Source organism: Entelurus aequoreus, linkage group LG04 (genome assembly GCF_033978785.1).
Source record: "Entelurus aequoreus isolate RoL-2023_Sb linkage group LG04, RoL_Eaeq_v1.1, whole genome shotgun sequence".
NCBI lineage: Eukaryota > Metazoa > Chordata > Actinopteri > Syngnathiformes > Syngnathidae > Entelurus > Entelurus aequoreus.
Genome location: NC_084734.1, coordinates 23143333 through 23161247, shown reverse-complemented (window position 1 = coordinate 23161247; position 17915 = coordinate 23143333). Strand labels below are relative to the sequence as shown.

General features: G+C 38.2%; 1 protein-coding gene across 2 annotated transcripts in view; it reads left to right on the top strand.

Moving 5' to 3' along the window:
• The window catches only part of tsc22d3 (TSC22 domain family, member 3), a 116441-nt gene extending 99420 nt beyond the window's left edge, over positions 1-17021 (top strand). Inside the window, exons 1-3 of one of the 2 annotated variants that reach the window (XM_062044399.1) lie at positions 11700-12107; positions 13274-13325; positions 15652-17021. In XM_062044399.1, coding sequence (XP_061900383.1) covers positions 11983-12107; positions 13274-13325; positions 15652-15906 — 432 coding nt within the window. In that variant the 5' untranslated portion in view covers positions 11700-11982 and the 3' untranslated portion in view covers positions 15907-17021. Of the gene's footprint in view, positions 1-11699; positions 12108-13273; positions 13326-15651 lie in introns of those variants that run through there. The other variant, XM_062044398.1, reaches the window with a different exon arrangement.
• The last annotated feature ends 894 nt before the right edge of the window (positions 17022-17915 follow it).

Sequence of the window (17915 nt, the reverse complement as noted above, 5' to 3'; positions counted from 1 at the left end):
TCGGGTGCTGCTTATATATGGAGCAATCTGTATTTTCCCCTAAATTTAGCTGGTGCGGCTTATAGTCAGGTGCGGCTTATAGTCCGGAAATTACGATATTCTACGCCCAAATTGTGTGTTTCCAATAAGACGTCTTAGGGCCGATATATCTGTTTTTAGGAACACTAATACAAAACCTCACAATAATGTCCGATTGAATGCTAAAAACATTATGACAGACCACCTTAAAAAACGGAATGTAATTTAATTTTTTTTTACTGAATGAGACACTCAGAATGTACATGACAATAAAGAAAGTGGTATTTACAATATTAACTAAAATGATAAAACACTGAATATTGACAACATATTTTACAATCAAGCGAAATGCAACAAACACAGCGAAATATGAACGCGAAGGGTAAAAAAAACCCATCTACAATCTGATATATTTGATATATCACTAAGCTTTAGAACTTTTTGTAAAAATCTTAATTTCAGGCTGGCCGCTCTGGAAACACTCTGTGAAAACGCTCCCCACCCACACTGCTTGCTGCCTCGTCTGAGCTGCTGTGACTTAGATTACCATAGTAACTAGTATATCATGCAAAAGCGCAGATTCCAACCATTGAAATACTTTGTACAGTTCAAGACTTATGGTAATTTGAAAACATCACTGCGCAACATAATGGCAGCTACAGTTTCCATCTTAAGGATCTAAATAAATTATTTGGGAATGTCCGGCGGGCCAGATTGAAAAGTTTCATGTGGCCCCCTGGCCTTAATTTGCCCTACAGCCTCTCCGACCACCACCCATCATTCATTTACCAGTGTGAGCGGCACTGGGGGAAAGGGTGAAGTGGCAGTGATTTGGATGGCAAGAGGCGAGAGCGAACCTGCAACCCTTAAATTCTTGGCACGGCCGCTCTACCAACCACGCCATGCCGCCCCCAATGCTTGTATGTTGAAGCACAGAACAATCCATCAAGCGGTGCGGCTTCATAGCTTACCAAAGTCGTACTAAAACATTTTGGATAGATTTTTGAGTGCCGTGTGTAATGTTCTATATTTTCAGTGGAACATATCAAATGTTGGTGGTGTTTACTTGAGTCATATTGCCATTATATTGCATTATACACATATCTCTTATGTGTGACTGCCATCTACTGGTCACACTTATCATTTCACCATGTACCAAATAAAATAGCTTCGAGGTCGGTAAGCACAACCAAAATTATTCCGTACATTAGGCGCACCGGGTTATAAGGCGCACTGTCGAGTTTTGAGAAAATTCAAGGATTTTATAGTCGGAAAAATAGGGTACACTATATACATCCATTTATACATTATATTACTTTCATGTAAAAAAAACCGTTCATTTTAAAGGTGTTGCGACTCTTATTTTCTTTTGTAGTAGTAGCGACTTCCTCCCGGTCAACTTCCTTTGTTTTTACTTTATTGGGGCTTGTGCGCATTAACACTGGAGTCTGATTAAAAAAAAATCACATTTTACTTGAAGTATAAAAAGTCAGCTGGATAAAATCAAATCTAAAAAAAAAATCCGATGTCAAAGAAAATCTGATACGGGCCACTTTGGCTTGCAGCGTAAACATAGTCTTATTATGCATCAAGTATCTCTTTTTCATTCTAAAACAACCATGAACGCAGGCTGAGAGATACAAAATTGGATATTTGCGGTGATCTTTTAGGACTCGTAGCGCAAAGCGTCTCGTGATGGCGAGCGGCACTTGGTGTACATCAGCCAACAAGGCTCCAATCGGACACAGACCTTGTTGAGTTCTGTCAGCTGAGGTCTGCAGTACGCTGAAGGAGACGGAAGAGGCGGATGAATGCAGACAGGTGCTTCTGACCGTGATAACCTTTTGTCCTGGGACACCATCCAGAATCCTTTCATCGCAGGTGTCATGCAAACTGGCTTTCATTCACTCAATCATTGCAGTGGTTAAAGCCAATGTCCCGTCACTATTTTTTTTTTAAAGTGTTTGGAAACAAACAAATGGACTTATGTATTATTACAACAAGCCCTTTTGCTCCCCGAGTCAATAAGGTCTTGGCCATGGCTCCATACCAGTGCCCTGCTGTTCAGCGCCGTGCAACCAACTGAGCCCGGGACCTCTGACATTTTTGCAGAGCTCACTCGGGTTCATTAGTGAGATCACTTAACTGTGTCCAACGCTCTTGGGCGTGTGTCAAGTAGTTTCACCATGACATAACTGGGACACTCGTTTTTGAAACTGACTAATTGTACACTGTTCGTAGTTCCAGTGAGTTCTCCTGTTGATTAAGTCTTAAATGACACGTCTCTAGACCTCACAGTCCTTTGTAGCGCAAGGAACCAGTGTTAGACCGTCATTGCCTGAAACTGATCAGAAACGCCAACATTTACAGTTTGAAATATAGTGTCCAGGGTGTACCCCGCCTTCCCTCCGAGAGCAGCTGGTATAGGCTCCAGCCCACTGCCCCGCGACCCGAGAGGGACAAGCGATAGAAAATGGATGGATGGATGGTATTCGTTCCATTAAATTTGATTATCGTAATTTATTCCCAATATTGAGTTATTTTCTTATGGCTACAAATGTAGCTTACCACCATTTAAAGTGTGGATGTCACGTCAATGAATGATGGGTTCTTAGCTGTCCATTATTACTATTGTTATTTTGTCATAGGGTTTCTCTTATGTGTTAGATTTTTGTTTTTCTGAGGTGGTGCCTGGTGAAAAAGGTTTAAAGAACCGCGGCTATGAAGGATGTGAGATTTATTTCTACCAACGCTTACACAAATTGCCGTTTCAAAACATGTTGGCCGTAAGCATGTTGTGGTTTGCAATAGTCAGGAATGAAATACGGCCGTACTGATGTTTCTCCCTGGTGCTTTGAAGTCGGATGGTTTTCGTAAATCCAGAAGGAAACCACAGATTTGTCATTGAAATATCCTGAGCGGTTTTAGAATTACTGGCGTGATGCAGACTGACACAACAGTTCACACTTTGTTCTGGAGCCTACATGTGCTGCTGGCTGCGGTGCAGACACCCTCTTTCAAGTGTCAGTCTGAGCTTGGCACTCATTCTCAGTTGTCCCATTGTGACAAACGGCAGCGCAGTCACTCGGACGCCAACATGGGACATCGCCACTCGTGTTTCTCCGAGGCTATTGCGCCTCAGCGTGGGTCGGTGTGTGCCTTCCATCTGGCCGAGCCGCCTCACAGGTTTGGCTGCCATTACCCGCACTTGGGCTATCATGACAGACCTTTCAGCTACTCGCCCCCTTACTCACCCAGTCTGTTCAAGAGGCCAGATCGGCGGTAAGTAGAAGGGACGGATGGAGATGATTAATGGGGATAACTGTGTGGATCAGTGTTTATTTCGGTAGTGCTGAGTTCACATCTTGCAGCTGTATGTAGCTGAGGTGTAAAAGGTTCCAAATATTGCACGGTTGTCTGATGTATGCATCTAAGAAAAACCTTTTAAAAAAAACCCCCGCTGCTTCTTGGATTTTGGATACAGCTCTACTAGCTATCGAATTCTTCCATTTATTGGTCACAGTCAGGGCTTCCCTGCCCTAAACGTCCGTTTTAATGTAAATTAATGAATGACAGCGTGCTTCCCAGCATGTACAAGAAAGACATTGATACAAAATTGATTATACATACGTGTCCTTTAAAACTGACTTTGAAACTATGTTGAAAAATAGTTGAATTTGTAAATTGAGACAACGTTGGTGTCTAATGTTGGGTCCATGTTGTTGGTTGGGAAATTACCAAAATTCAATGGTCAAATCAACGTCAGAACCCAACATTGATTAAACGTCGACAAAAAGCATGTTGTTTCAATGTTATGTTTGAGTTGTAGAATATTGGTTGGAAAATGACCAAAATTCAATGGTCAAATCAATGTCAGAACCCAACATTGATTAAACGTCGTCAAAAAGCATGTTGTTCCAACATTGTATTTGTGTTGTAGAATATTGGTTGGAAAATGACCAAATTTCAATGGTCAAATCAACGTGAGAACCCAATATTTTCTTAAACGTCGTCAAAAAGCATTTTGTTTCAACGTTGTATTTGTATTGTAGAATATTGGTTGGGAAATGACCAAATTTCAATGGTCAAACCAACGTCAAAACCTGACATTGAATAAACGTCAAAAATAATGTTCTTTCAACATTGAATTTGTGTTGTAGAGTATTGTTTGAAAAATGACCAAAATTCAAATGGTCAAATCAACGTCATAACCCAACATTGATTAAACGTCGACAAAAAGCATGTTGTTTCAATGTTATGTTTGAGTTGTAGAATATTGGTTGGAAAATGACCAAAATTCAATGGTCAAATCAATGTCAGAACCCAACATTGATTAAACGTCGTCAAAAAGCATGTTGTTCCAACATTGTATTTGTGTTGTAGAATATTGGTTGGAAAATGACCAAATTTCAATGGTCAAATCAACGTGAGAACCCAATATTTTCTTAAACGTCGTCAAAAAGCATTTTGTTTCAACGTTGTATTTGTATTGTAGAATATTGGTTGGGAAATGACCAAATTTCAATGGTCAAACCAACGTCAAAACCTGACATTGAATAAACGTCAAAAAGAATGTTCTTTCAACATTGAATTTGTGTTGTAGAATATTGTTTGAAAAATGACCAAAATTCAAATGGTCAAATCAACGTCATAACCCAACATTGATTAAACGTAGACAAAAAGCATGCTGTTTCAACGTTATGTTTTAGTTGTAGAATATTGGCTGGAAAATGACCAAAATTCAATGGTAAAATCAACGTCACAACCCAACATTGATTAAACGTCGAAACAAAGCATGTTGCTTCATTGTTAGGTTTGAGTTGCTCAACGTCAGGACCTAACTCAACAAGTTCTCAATATTGTTTCAATGTCTGGTGTCTGCTGGGTTCATATGAAACGTTACCGCAAACATATTCCTACCTGCTTCCTGCTCAGTAACATAACGGCAAATTTCCCCTTTTAGACCCAGTGGCTCTTGTTGTGCACAGCATTAGTGCTTGCCAAATAACAAGGTTTATAACGTTGGATCCATGTTGTTGGTTGAGAAATGACCAAATTTCAATAGTCAAATTAATGTCACAACCTGACATTGAATAAACCTTGTCAAAAAGCATGTTGTTTAAACGTTGTATGTGTGTTGTAGAATATTGGTTGGGAAATTACCAAAATTCAATGGTCAAATCAACGTCAGAACCCAACATTGATTAAACGTTGTCAAAAAGCATGTTGTTTAAACGTTGTATTTGTGTTGTAGAATATTGGTTGGGAAATGACCAAATTTCAATGGTCAAATCAACGCCACAACGTGACATTGAATAAACATAAAAAAGAAAGTTGTTTCAACGTTGAATTTGTGTTGTAAATATTGGTTAAAAAATGTCCAAAATTCAATGGTCAAATCAACGTCACAACCCAACATTGATTAAACGTTGTTAAAAAGCATATTGTTTCAACGTTGTATTTGTGTTGTAGAATATTGGTTGAGAAATGACCAAATTTCAATGGTCAAATCAACATCACAACCCAACATTGATTAAACGTTGTCAAAAAGCATGTTGTTTCAACGTCTTGTGCCTGCTTGGTTCGTATGAAACGTTACCGCAAACGTATTCCTAGCTGTTTCCTGCTCAGTCACCGATAGGAACATAACGGCAAATTTCCCCTTTTAAACCCAGTGGCTCTTTTTGTGCACAAAATTAGTGCAAATGATAAGGTTTATAAATGTATATTTGAATAATTGTAAAACAGTTTTTTTTGCACTGAAACCATATTATTGGACATTTTATTTCCCATGAATGTGTTTCAATACAAAACATGCTTCACATTAAATTGAAGTTTGATTCAAACAAAAAACAATTGCAAAAATTGTTTCACATAAATAAAAAAGTTGGAACATTTTTGGTAAGGGGTACCTCCAAAGAAAAATTCTGCTTAAGATCGCAATTTAGCCAGAGTGGTCAGAGTGTATCGAGACTTCAGTGCTCCCTTCAGACAGCCGCACGTTTTTTTGTTTTTTGGTTCACTCATCTTGCATCTTTGCACACGTGCATGTGGAGAGGAGCTGAAACAGACAACAGTATATTCCTTTCTCCAACAGGTGTTAATGACGTCTTGTCGGTTTTGTGTGTGTGAGCCCAAAAGTGCTCCCTGACTTGAGTGTCCCGTGTTATGCTTTCAAGCTATCGGCGAAGATGAATCAGAGTCTTATACAACCCAGTTGGCTGTAGCGCGGGGGAACATTTGACGAAACAGGGCGGCCCATCTCTGCGAGCTTTTGGACAGATTTGCACGCGCCATTAAGCTGGGAAGCGTTCCACAGAAGTGTGAGAGACTTTATCTGTTAGGAAACATATTTATTCAACTTTTTTGTATTTGCTTCCTAGCTGAACAGTCATTTAACGTGGCCTGTGTACTGCAGTCGGGCAAGAGAGCTTGATTTTAAGTCTCTTGTGGGCTCTTTCTTTTTTAACCCGTTAAAAGTCAACTCTAATTGTTTGGCCTCAAGCCCCTTTTCGGTACAGCTGATCCATACATTAAGGAACATGCTTTATTTCGCATTGTTGAATTAAAATTTTACAGACACTTTGCATGGACTTGTATTTTTCCCTTGATACCACTGATTTTCTATCCAATACCGGGTAATACTCAGGCTGGTATCGGCGATAGCGATCCAATACTGATACTTTGCGCAAATGTACCTCATGTGTCTGCTAAAATAGTAAGTTGTATATAATAGCTAAAAAAGTTGTCTGTTTCAAAAACATTGCATGAAAAATAGTTATTTATTTATTGCTATTATTTATTATATAAAATATTATATTATTATTTATTAATTATCATACAGTACAGGCCAAACTTTGGACACACTTTCTCATTCAATGTGTTTTCTTTATTTTCATGACTATTTACATTGTAGATCAGGGGTGTCAAATTAATTTTAGCTCAGGGGCCGCATGGAGGAAAATATGTGCACACGCGGGCAATCATGGCATTAAAACTAAAAAGTAAAGACAACTTCAGATTGTTTTCTTTGTCTTGCCTTGGCCAAAAATAGAACAAACACATTCTGAAAATAGTACAATAAAAATATTTTAAAAAACACCGGCAGCGGTAAAGTTTAGATCCATGAAGGAAAGAATAAAGTAAATAAATGTTTATAATTGAATAAAATTACATATGCATAAAAATGTGTTTTCTTTTGTATTATTTGTTTTAATTAATTAATGCCTGGTTCACACCAACGGCGCTTGCCGCGCTTTAAAGCGGCGAGCAAAGCGCCGTAATTTTTGTCAATTTTTCCACGAATATCCCGATCTCCGAAATAATGTTATGCTTTGATACGCTCTGATACTCTCTGATACGCTCTGATACGAATTAGTTGCCGCTTTGTTACCGTTCCTCACGATTTGATCCCGCTTTGATACGCTTTAAATCACGCTTTGATACGTTTTATTACGCTTTATTGAACTTTATTATGCTTTGATGCGATCATGACGCTTTAAATCAGGCTCTGACACGATTATCAAGCTCTGTTGTGCATTGTTACAACAAAAATAAGAAAAAAATTAGAAAAACTCAGTATACTGTTTTCCACACATTTTTTATATTCATATATTTTTTCAATTTCTCTTTTTTTTCCGTTATAGTATGTTTTATATCTTCATTTCTTTTATTTCTTTGTCATCTTAATAAATATCTATCTTTCATTTCTTATGCTAGTTGACAATAAAAAAGGCATTTCTTTTATTTTTTATATTCATTTATTTTTTCAATTTCTCTTTTTTTTTCGTTATATTATGTTTTATATCTTCATTTTTTTATTTCTTTGTCATCTTAATAAATATCTATCTTTAATTTCTTATGCTAGTTGACAATAAAAAAAGGCATTTCTTTTATTTTTTATATTCATTTATTTTTTCAATTTCTCTTTTTTTTCCCGTTATATTATGTTTTATATCTTCATTTCTTTTATTTCTTTGTCATCTTAATAAATATCAATCTTTCATTTCTTATGCTAGTTGACAATAATAAAAGGCATTTCTTTTAAACATAACATATTCTCTTTATTATTAACATTTTCATACAGAAAAATTATAGACACTAATGTCAAACTGCAACATCAAACAGCAGAAGTACAGAAACAATGATCATCGTATAAAAAAGGCAATGATGCAAAAGAGAATGGATTTGTAATCCTGTGTTGGTTTTACATAAAGTTTCAATGTCACTAGTCAATATCACAGTCACTTCCTATTGCGCTTTGAACCAAGATCTGTTAAGCTTTCCTATGCTTTGAGTCAAGCTTTGCTGAGCTTTGTCAGGCTTTGTCACACTTTGATACGCTCTCTGCGCTTTATTCCATTCTTGACAGAGCGCAGAATTTTTTTAAACCGTTTAAAAAATTTTGGCGAACTTGCCGCATGTCCCGCTTCACTACAAGCTTTCCCACGATCCATTAGGACCCTCACGCTTTAATCAGGCTGTGTTTCGCTTTAACGCCGCTTCGCATGCCGCTTTAAAGCGTCGTCAAAGCGCCGTTGGTGTGAACATAGCATAAGTAACGTTAATGACAACTTTTTTCCAAAACACAATATAGAATGTGAGATATAACAGGATAATGCATATCAATTGTTTTTTAAACGGTTACAAAAAAGTGGCACCCCAAAAAGTTACTGTGGGATCCCATTTTTATGACTTGATGGGGTCCCTTGAACCCCATTTTGAAAATTCCTAGCGTCGGAATTATGTACTTAACAAAAAAAGGTGAAATAACTGAAAACATGTTATATATTCTAGTTTCTTCAAAATAGCCACCCTTTGCTCTGATTACTGCTTTGCACACGCTTGGCATTCTCTCAATGAGGTTCAAGCACACCTGTGAAGTGAAAACCATTTCAGGTGACTACTTCTTGAAACTCCACATGTGTTCTTTCATAGTTGTGATGCCTTCAGTGACAATCTACAATAGTCATGAAAAAAAAGAAAAAAACATTGAATGAGAAGGTGTGTCCAAACTTTTCACCTGTACTCTATATCATTAATTAATAGAATGTATTATTATAAATTGATTAACTTGGAAGTATATTGAGATAGTGGCATGAATACCGATACAGCATTAAAATTGTGTTTCAAACAATAACAAAAGGAAATAAATAACATAATAAAATCATCAAAATTAATTAATAAGACATTAATAAGGGACTACTTTTAGAATACAAAGTAAGTCACAATTCAGTTACATGAAGATGTTCACATGAAATACTGAGCATGTTGTAAAAAAAAAGTTATCTCAAATAACTTAAGTATCAAAAGTGTCTATATCAGTTATTTTGACTCAGGGGCCAAATTTAGAGAAAAAAATGTGTCTGAGGGCCGGTATATCTATTTTTAGGAACACTAATACAAAACCTCACAATAATGTCTGATTGAATGCTAAAAACGTTATGACAGACCGCCTTAAAAAACGTAATGGAATTTTACATTTTTCTATGAACGATAAAACACTGAATATTGAGAACATATGAACGTCACATTCCCTTTCGATCAACATATTTTACAATCAAGTGAAACGCAACAAAAATGTAACAAACAGTGAAATATGAACACAAAGGGTACAAAATAAACCCACCTAAAATCTGATATATCTGATATTTGCCGAATTTCCCCCAGGGATCAATAAAGTACTTTATATTCTATTCTATTTTATTCTATTCTATACATCACTAAGCTTTAGAACTTTGTTGTGAAAATCTCCTTCCGCGTCTGTGGAAACGCTTCCCTCCCACACTGCTTGGTGCCTCGTCTGAGCTGCTGTGACGTAGATTACCATAGTAACTAGTTAGATTACCATAGTAACTAATTAGATTACCATAGTAACTCATTATATTACCATAGTAACTCATTTGATTACCATAGTAACTCATTAGATGACCATAGCACTAATTAGATCACCATAGCAACTAATTAGATTACCATAGTAACTAGTATATCATCCATAAGCGCAGATTCCAAGCATTGACATACTTTGTATATTTGAAGACTTACGATCATTAGAAAACATCACTGCACATCATAATGGCAGCTACACTTTCCATCTTAAAGATCTAAACAATTTTTGGGAGAATGTCCGGCGGGTCAGATTTAAAAGCTCAACGGGCCGCCTGTGGCCCCCGGGCCTTAATTTGCCCAGGTCTGGTCTATATTTTGGTTTGCAAATCTGGCATTTCAGTATTGACCCGCACGTATATTTTCTGGACTTTGCTTTAATAGGCTCGTGGTTGTTATCGTATAGCAGTAGATACAAAATACGAAGCAAAACATGTACCCAATTGATTTTTTTTTTTTTTTTTTGTACAAATAATAAATACTGATTGTGATCACTACAGGAACACTATGTCACCTACAGTACTCAATGATTACTTTTTTGTGAGTGTGAGAACAAGATGCATTGCACAATCAACCGCTGGCGCACATGTTGTGGAGAAAAAAGGAGGACAGCAGGTGTGTTGTTTTTTCCCTCCACTGTGTTTATGACACTTTGCAGGAGCTCTGGTGCTGGAGGATTGCATCACACAATAACATGTTAAGTTGAAATTAAAGTTATACATTTTCCTAAAAGTCGTTGCATGTTATTTATGCACGTAGATATAAGAGTGTGCATGCATTTTTATATTTTAAAATGTTCCACGTGGCTTGAATTCGGCCACGTTTTTAATCATGGAGTCAGGAGAAGACGTACGGAAAATTCCTACGCCCTTGGCTCAACGTAAACATTGTCTAAGGGGTTGTAGTTATACAATGTGACCGCCAGAGGCCGACAGAATTCAAGAACAGCCTGAAGGGGAAATTCACCAAAAAGGCAGGCATGGAAAACTACCTTCACTTTTGCACATGGTGGTGCAGTAATAGTACTGTACATTCTGTTATTGGTGAAGTACTGTCTGTTGATATCATTTAGGAGCGACACTGCATGTTAATTATCTTGATTAAATGTACCCTCAGGAGAAAAAAAAGTGTGTTTTATATTTGAAACAAATTACATTAAAGCCTCGTGTTTGCAGAATTGAATCAAGCAAGTTGCAACGTGCGTCGTGCAGTCAATAGATGTGTATTTACCAAAAAACACGAGTGATTTATTTCTGCAGGCCTGATGTGAGGAAGACTTGGGGCTCAGGTTCAGTAGCGAAAAGCATGTTGCGTTCAAGAGCTCACTGTAAACAACGTTTGCCAGCTTGACATTGCCCTGCACGCCATTCGTAACATGTACTTTTTTATTTCTATTTTTTTTACTGTATGCCTAACAAAGTTACATGAAATAACATATGTTTGATTCAGGATGTCCAAAAAAATTTAGTTTATGCAATATACTTCATGTTTTGTTTTTTGCAATTAGTGTTAGTTTTTCTCTTAAGAAACATAATATAATAGGAGTTAGTATGTGGTTATTCAGTAATGAAAAGTACAGGAGTAAAGACTGACAGGAACATTTAAGGGTGGTTATATAAATACGGAATACATGAAATATAGTCACATTATGCTTAGTTTTTCAAGTCAATCGTTGTAAGGTACTGTTATTACTCGTTGCCATTGTTTATGTAAAAGCGTGTATTTTCGACAAAGATCTATTTTTGAGTCAAGTACTAGTCTTCCCTGCGGCATTGAAACGCACCACAAAAACACGACACGCCCATCTCATTTACATATTATATGCGCGCGTCGTGTGACGTCACAAAATCCCGGCGTTTATATAGTGGCGGGCGGCAGAAAATAGCTCAGCATAGACAGTCGCTCAGACCAACAAGCGAAGCTACAAAATAAACAAAAAAAACACTGACTCTGCACTTTAATAGTGCATCGACGGAACCGAACCGGACTTACGTTACTTTACATTTCTTACGTTCGTTTTTTTCATACCGACTCGCAAACGTGGCGAAAAGTATTTTCCAAACGAGTTTGGCGCTGACCATGAGCACGGAGATGTTCGCTAAAACGCCAATGGAGGTTGCCGTCTACCAGCTGCACAACTTCTCCATATCGTTCTTCTCCTCGCTGCTGGGAGGAGACGTCGTGTCCGTCAAACTTGACAACAGGTAAACAAAACAGCAAAACATACCGTGAGAAGGGAACACGGCGGGCCAGTCAAAAACTATCCATGCGTCGATTCGCGCTGCATTGTTGCTTTCTAAGCCAGGGGTCCCCAACCTATTTTGCACCAGGGAACGGTTTAATGTAGGCATTATTTTCATGGACCGGCCTTCCACATACGGCAGATAAATATAGCAAATAAGTGCATGAAAAATGAATACATGAAAAAACTCACTAAGACGTTGAATTAGTGGGAGCCTCTGGCCTTTTCCCTTTGCAAAAAAAGCTCTATAGACTTTTGGTGTTTACTCATTTTTGCTAGAAGTAGTTTTTTTTGGCTTTTGTATCTGATCGGTTATAGGTGATACATCACATTCAAGGACAAGAGCATGGATGTATAATAAAGCTAGACATACTTGCCATTAGTTCCAATAGATTTATGTGGATTTCTATTTCCATTCTAAAAGTTATGTACTCAAATGTTGTGCGATATTTCATACGTAGATACACTAATGTAACCTTTTTAGGTCCAATTTTGCAAGCGTAAATACATCTGTTATCGCTAACTACTTGTGTAATAGGACTATGTGTAATAATAGCAGCACTTTTACTTACTAGGCCAAAGGAGATGGGTATTTTCTTCCTTCAGCACAATTATTATATGCAACAATTAAGCATTTCTCCATCTGCCTTATGCACTTGAACTACTATGGTCACTTTGTTCCTGATCTGCCCTGATCTTAGGTCATCAACCTGCCGCAGACTGCAGATGGAACCTAGCTTTTGGCTACGATTTGGCACCTTTACATTTTTATATGTTTATTAATGTGCATTGTCCCATGTAACATATATGTAACAAATATAGCAAATGGCGACTTCCTATCAAGAGTTTTATAATACATATATGAACAAGCTTATTGGTTTGTCTGGTGGGACTGGCGAAAGTTAAGTAGGAGAAAATGCGGTCGGTTAAAAATGATTTAATGTCTCTGTGCGGCCCGGACCGGTGGTTGGGGACCACTGTTCTAACCGACGTGACATAAAACCAATCGCTCCTAACGGCTGAAAGTCTTTTTATCTTCACTATTTATTTTGCAATTCGACCATTTCTGCATAAGATACGTTCCAGCGTGCGATTGTGAAATTAACTGTTGTGTTTTCTTTCCTGCAGTGCCTCTGGTGCTAGCGTGGTGGCCATTGACAACAAGATAGAGCAGGCCATGGTAAGCTTCCAGTTACAAAATGTCTCACTTTTTTGCTACTTTCATGCTGCAAATTTTTGCTGACACTAGTTAAGATTCTATGTTCTGCAACACAATTCAACCTTTATGTGACTATTTAGCAGAAATACACCCTGAAAAATTGTGTCTGGCAATAATGTAAGGTTGTCCTAAGTGTGGCTCATGTATAATAATAATTGTGCAAAAATAGTTTCGTATCGTTAGAAAAGAAAAGGCATAATCCTATGGAAAAAATAAATGTATGACACGAACCGTGACCTAGTCCGTGGCGACACCGGTCCGTGGCGCATTTGCTACCGTGCTGCACAGAGACATTAAATAATTTTTAACCGACCGCATTTTCTCCTACTTAACTTTCGCCAGTCCCACCAGACAAACCAATAAGCTTGTTCATGGATGTATTATAAAACTCCTGATAGGAAATCGCCATTTGCTATATTTGTTACATATTTGTTACATGGGACAATGCACATTAATAAACATATACAAATGTAAAGGTGCCAAATCGTAGCCAAAATGACCTAGTTTCAAATTGTACACTGTAAAAATGACAATAGTTTACAGTCAAAAATTGGCAGCTCTGTTGCCAGAATTTTACTGTATAAGAACTGTGAAACCTTTTTTCAGTTTGCGGTCATACACTGTAAAACAACTGTAGATAGAAAAAAATAATTGGCAGCTCAGTCGCCTATTTTTTTCGATTTTGTAATTTCCATTTACAGTAATATTCTACCAACTTTTTTACTGGAAAATACATATTTTTTTATACTGACGTAAAAGTATATCCAAATACATAGGCATATTATGTATTATCAGGAGGCAAATTCATTCATATTCATATATATATTACGGAAAAAAACATACCTTAGTTTCAGTGTGCATATTGTTAATTCAAATTATCTATAAAGTAATGCATTTCTCAGTTGTGATCTTGCAACGATTGTTTACCTGGAAAGGTCCTTTTTTTGCTGCCGCTATCATTTTAAAAATCGATTTATTTTGTTTGAGTAACCAAATAAAGCACAATTTATAGCCTCAATGCATATATTAGACTTAGATAAACTTTAATGATCCACAAAAGAAATTGTTGAAATATTAGGGAAAATAGTTGAAATTAAAGTGGTTCCTGCTTGCCATAACTTTCATTCTCTCTAAAAAAAAATAATGCATATCAGCAATAAAATTGCACTTTTAACATTTTAGCAATATTACAAATTTATCCACTTGAGCTATATGCCACATCAACACTCCACGACTCTCTTGTTATGTTTGAAGCGAGAAGTTATTAGTTGCTTGCAAATGTTCAAAGTTTATTCACAGAAAGAGATGTAGGGTACAACCTCGCCTATAAACCTGCTTACCGCCAGGACAGGTTTTTGTTTCTGTCGGTTGAAAATATGGAGCCGCCCGAGGAACGAACTTAAACAGTCTTCAAACATTAAAGCACTTTAAGGAATTGTAGAAATCTCGGATTTTGGTTCAGTATAGTGAGGTCTCGGCTTGTTTTGAATGTGCTTTATGATCTATGGAGTTATTGGGAATACATGGAGTATGTGATAAAATGGGGTTCACAGGAAACCGGATGTTAATAGTTAAAGTTCAACTATGGAAAAGAGGCGGGATTCCAAAAGTTTATTCTTCTTTCCATTACCTTTTTGAGATATGTTAAGTGTCTTCTTTATTGTAAAACGATAATATTGTTATTGAGCACTAAATTGTTCTCTAGCTATGTTTGTGTATATTATGTACTACATGGAACTAATGACATACTCATTAAAAAATAGCCATTCAGAAACTAAAGTTCCGGGCACTCCATGCGGTATGGATTTGGTCTATTTTTATAGGTTACATTCTTTAAACGATTAATGGAAGCAACAGTGTATAAATCGAGGTATTATGTAGCCCAATTGCACCAAAACACATCTTATGTAAATGTTCTGCAGAAATGCACACTGCAAAATGATTTTATTATTAATGCACAGACCCAAAGTCCAAAAGTAAAATCGGAACACTTAGGCGGATTAGGGCTATGCATCTGGGACTACAGATGTAAATGAGCAACTATGCTATAGTCTGCCTTATTTACAATCTTTAAATCAGATTGTTCATCAATGTGCATTGTCCTGAATAAACAAAAATCATAGAGTGTGTAATTTTTTGTGAAAAAAGTTGCATGTTATGAGCTGATACAACTTAAAGCTAAGACCTACACTGGTATCCAGGGAAGTTGAGTTGTGTTTTGGTTTGAGCGCGGGGACATTGTGTCACAAACAGCGTGAGCTGATCCTCTCTTGCCTCTTCCTTGCAGGACCTGGTCAAGAACCACCTCATGTATGCCGTGCGCGAGGAAGTGGAGATCCTCAAGGAGCAGATCAAGGAGCTGGCAGAGAAAAACAACCAGCTGGAGAGGGAAAACTACCTGCTGAAGAACCTGGCCAGTCCGGAGCAGCTGGAGAAGTTCCAGTCCCGCATCCCGACTGACAGTATGGACAATCAGGTGATGTCGGAGCAGCAGAAGCATCAGCAGCAGACGTGTAGCCACACCGCAGGCTCTGCTGTATAAGTGGCTCTGCCTTGGGGCGGGCAGAGCCACTGTCCCTTTTCCAGCAATGGACCTCCCATGTTTTTGCGTTGAATTGCTGCCGCTGAGAAAATGGCAATGAGGGCCTTGTGGCCGCAATACGCCCGATGGGACTTCAAAAAGTTGACTCTGATAAGCACAAAACTTCTGACCGGCGCATTGTCAGGTCCGTCCTCTGATCCCGTCCACGTCTTCGCTGCAACGTCAACAAGCGCTAAGAACCAAGAGAGGACATTGCTTTCAGACAACAGGGTCTGAGTGGGCACCCGTCCGGCGGCCGCCCTTTTACGCTCTTGACCGGGCTGGTCCTGCAAGGTGCCGACTGGGCGTGCGCGGCGGCGGGTGAGGCGACTTCCTACTCCACCTGAGAACAGTTCTCCCGGTCTGGACGGGCCGTGAGGCCTCCAGTTTGCGGGATGCGTTCGAGATCCAAATGCAACTTTTCAAGGATTCCCCAGCTCCACATTTCATCCACAAGGACATTTGCTCCCGTGTGTTTGTTGACGTTCATTAACAGAAATAATCAACAGGATGAGCTGAGGGGACGCTCGTCACGGTATAACGAAGCCTGGCGGAGCGACTCTTATACTGTACTGATTCCTAATCTGTAATCTATTGTCTGCAGTTGGGGCTTGCTGCTTTTAGGGGGGATTCATCCTTGCCATATCTTCGTTTTCTGTTTCTTTTATATTATAAGGATGTTCCTCTGAGATCACTTCATCCACACTGAAGGCGATAAACAAACAAGCAATGGACTCATCGACTCCATCCTTGATGCCAACTTGAAAACGATGGCATGACGACAGTGCCTGTACTTAAGGAAAGGAACACGTTTCAACTCCGAGCTCTGCTGACGCTGTTATTCTCAAGCTACCAAAGACTGTTTTTTTTTTCTTCTCAAAACAGCAGCAGCAGAAAGACGAGCCGACAACCAGGACCATGTGTTAAAAGTTCACAGGGAGAAGTTAGTCCTCAAAGTTTCTATGTGTTTTTGTAAAGATAATGGTTTTGTTGCTGTACAGTATCCAGACTACATTTGTTTGATACGCTCTTTGGATACAACTGCACATTCGCAATAAACCTTATGTTTACATAATCTGAATACAGTCTTTTTTTGTCTTACTTTCTTATAAACTGGATACAAGCTAGGACAGAGGAGATAAAATCAAGCCTGGAAACGTTGTGCATCAATAGGCCCTTTCCCACCAAAAGTTCAGGAACTTTTCCTGGATCTATAGGTTCCTGTAGAAGTGTGTTTGTGTTTCCACAGCAATTCACAGTTCAGGTAGTTTATACAAATCAGGCTGATGTATGGAGAGGTTTACTATATGTCTACACTAATACCATGTAAATAAACAGACATTAGGTCACAGTTATTTAACTAAAAAACAAGTAATTGCAATACGAAGCAATCGTATACAAAACAATGTCGTTTATTAAATTAATACCAATTGCTCATAAAAAGTCAGGCTTATGTCCGCAATGTCCAACAGTCAGAAAGTTGTCCTCTCAGTAAATGATGAATTCATGAGAGTCAGGCGATTCCTTTTGGTCCATTTCAGTTGTATAAACAATATATAAATAATACATGTCTGTGTTTATCTGTTAATAACAATATATAAATAATGTCAGTGTTTATCTGTAAATAACAATATATAAATAATAAATGTCAGTGTTTATCTGTAGATAATACATACTTGCCAACACTCCCGTTTTTAGCGGGAGAATCCCGATATTCAGCGCCTCTCCCGACAACCTCCCGACAGAGATTTTCTCCCGACAAACTCCCGGTATTCAGCCGGAGCTGGAGGCCACGCCCCCAAAAAAAAAAGTCTGCCGCAGCTGCGATTGGACCTGACCAGCCTCCGGGTACAAGTACTGGAGTACCAATTGCTTGCCAGGGAAGATCTTCCCCAGGAAGCAAGGATTGACCGGTTTTGGGCCATGCTAGGGAGACATGGAAGATTCCACACTCTCGTGCATTTGAAGAA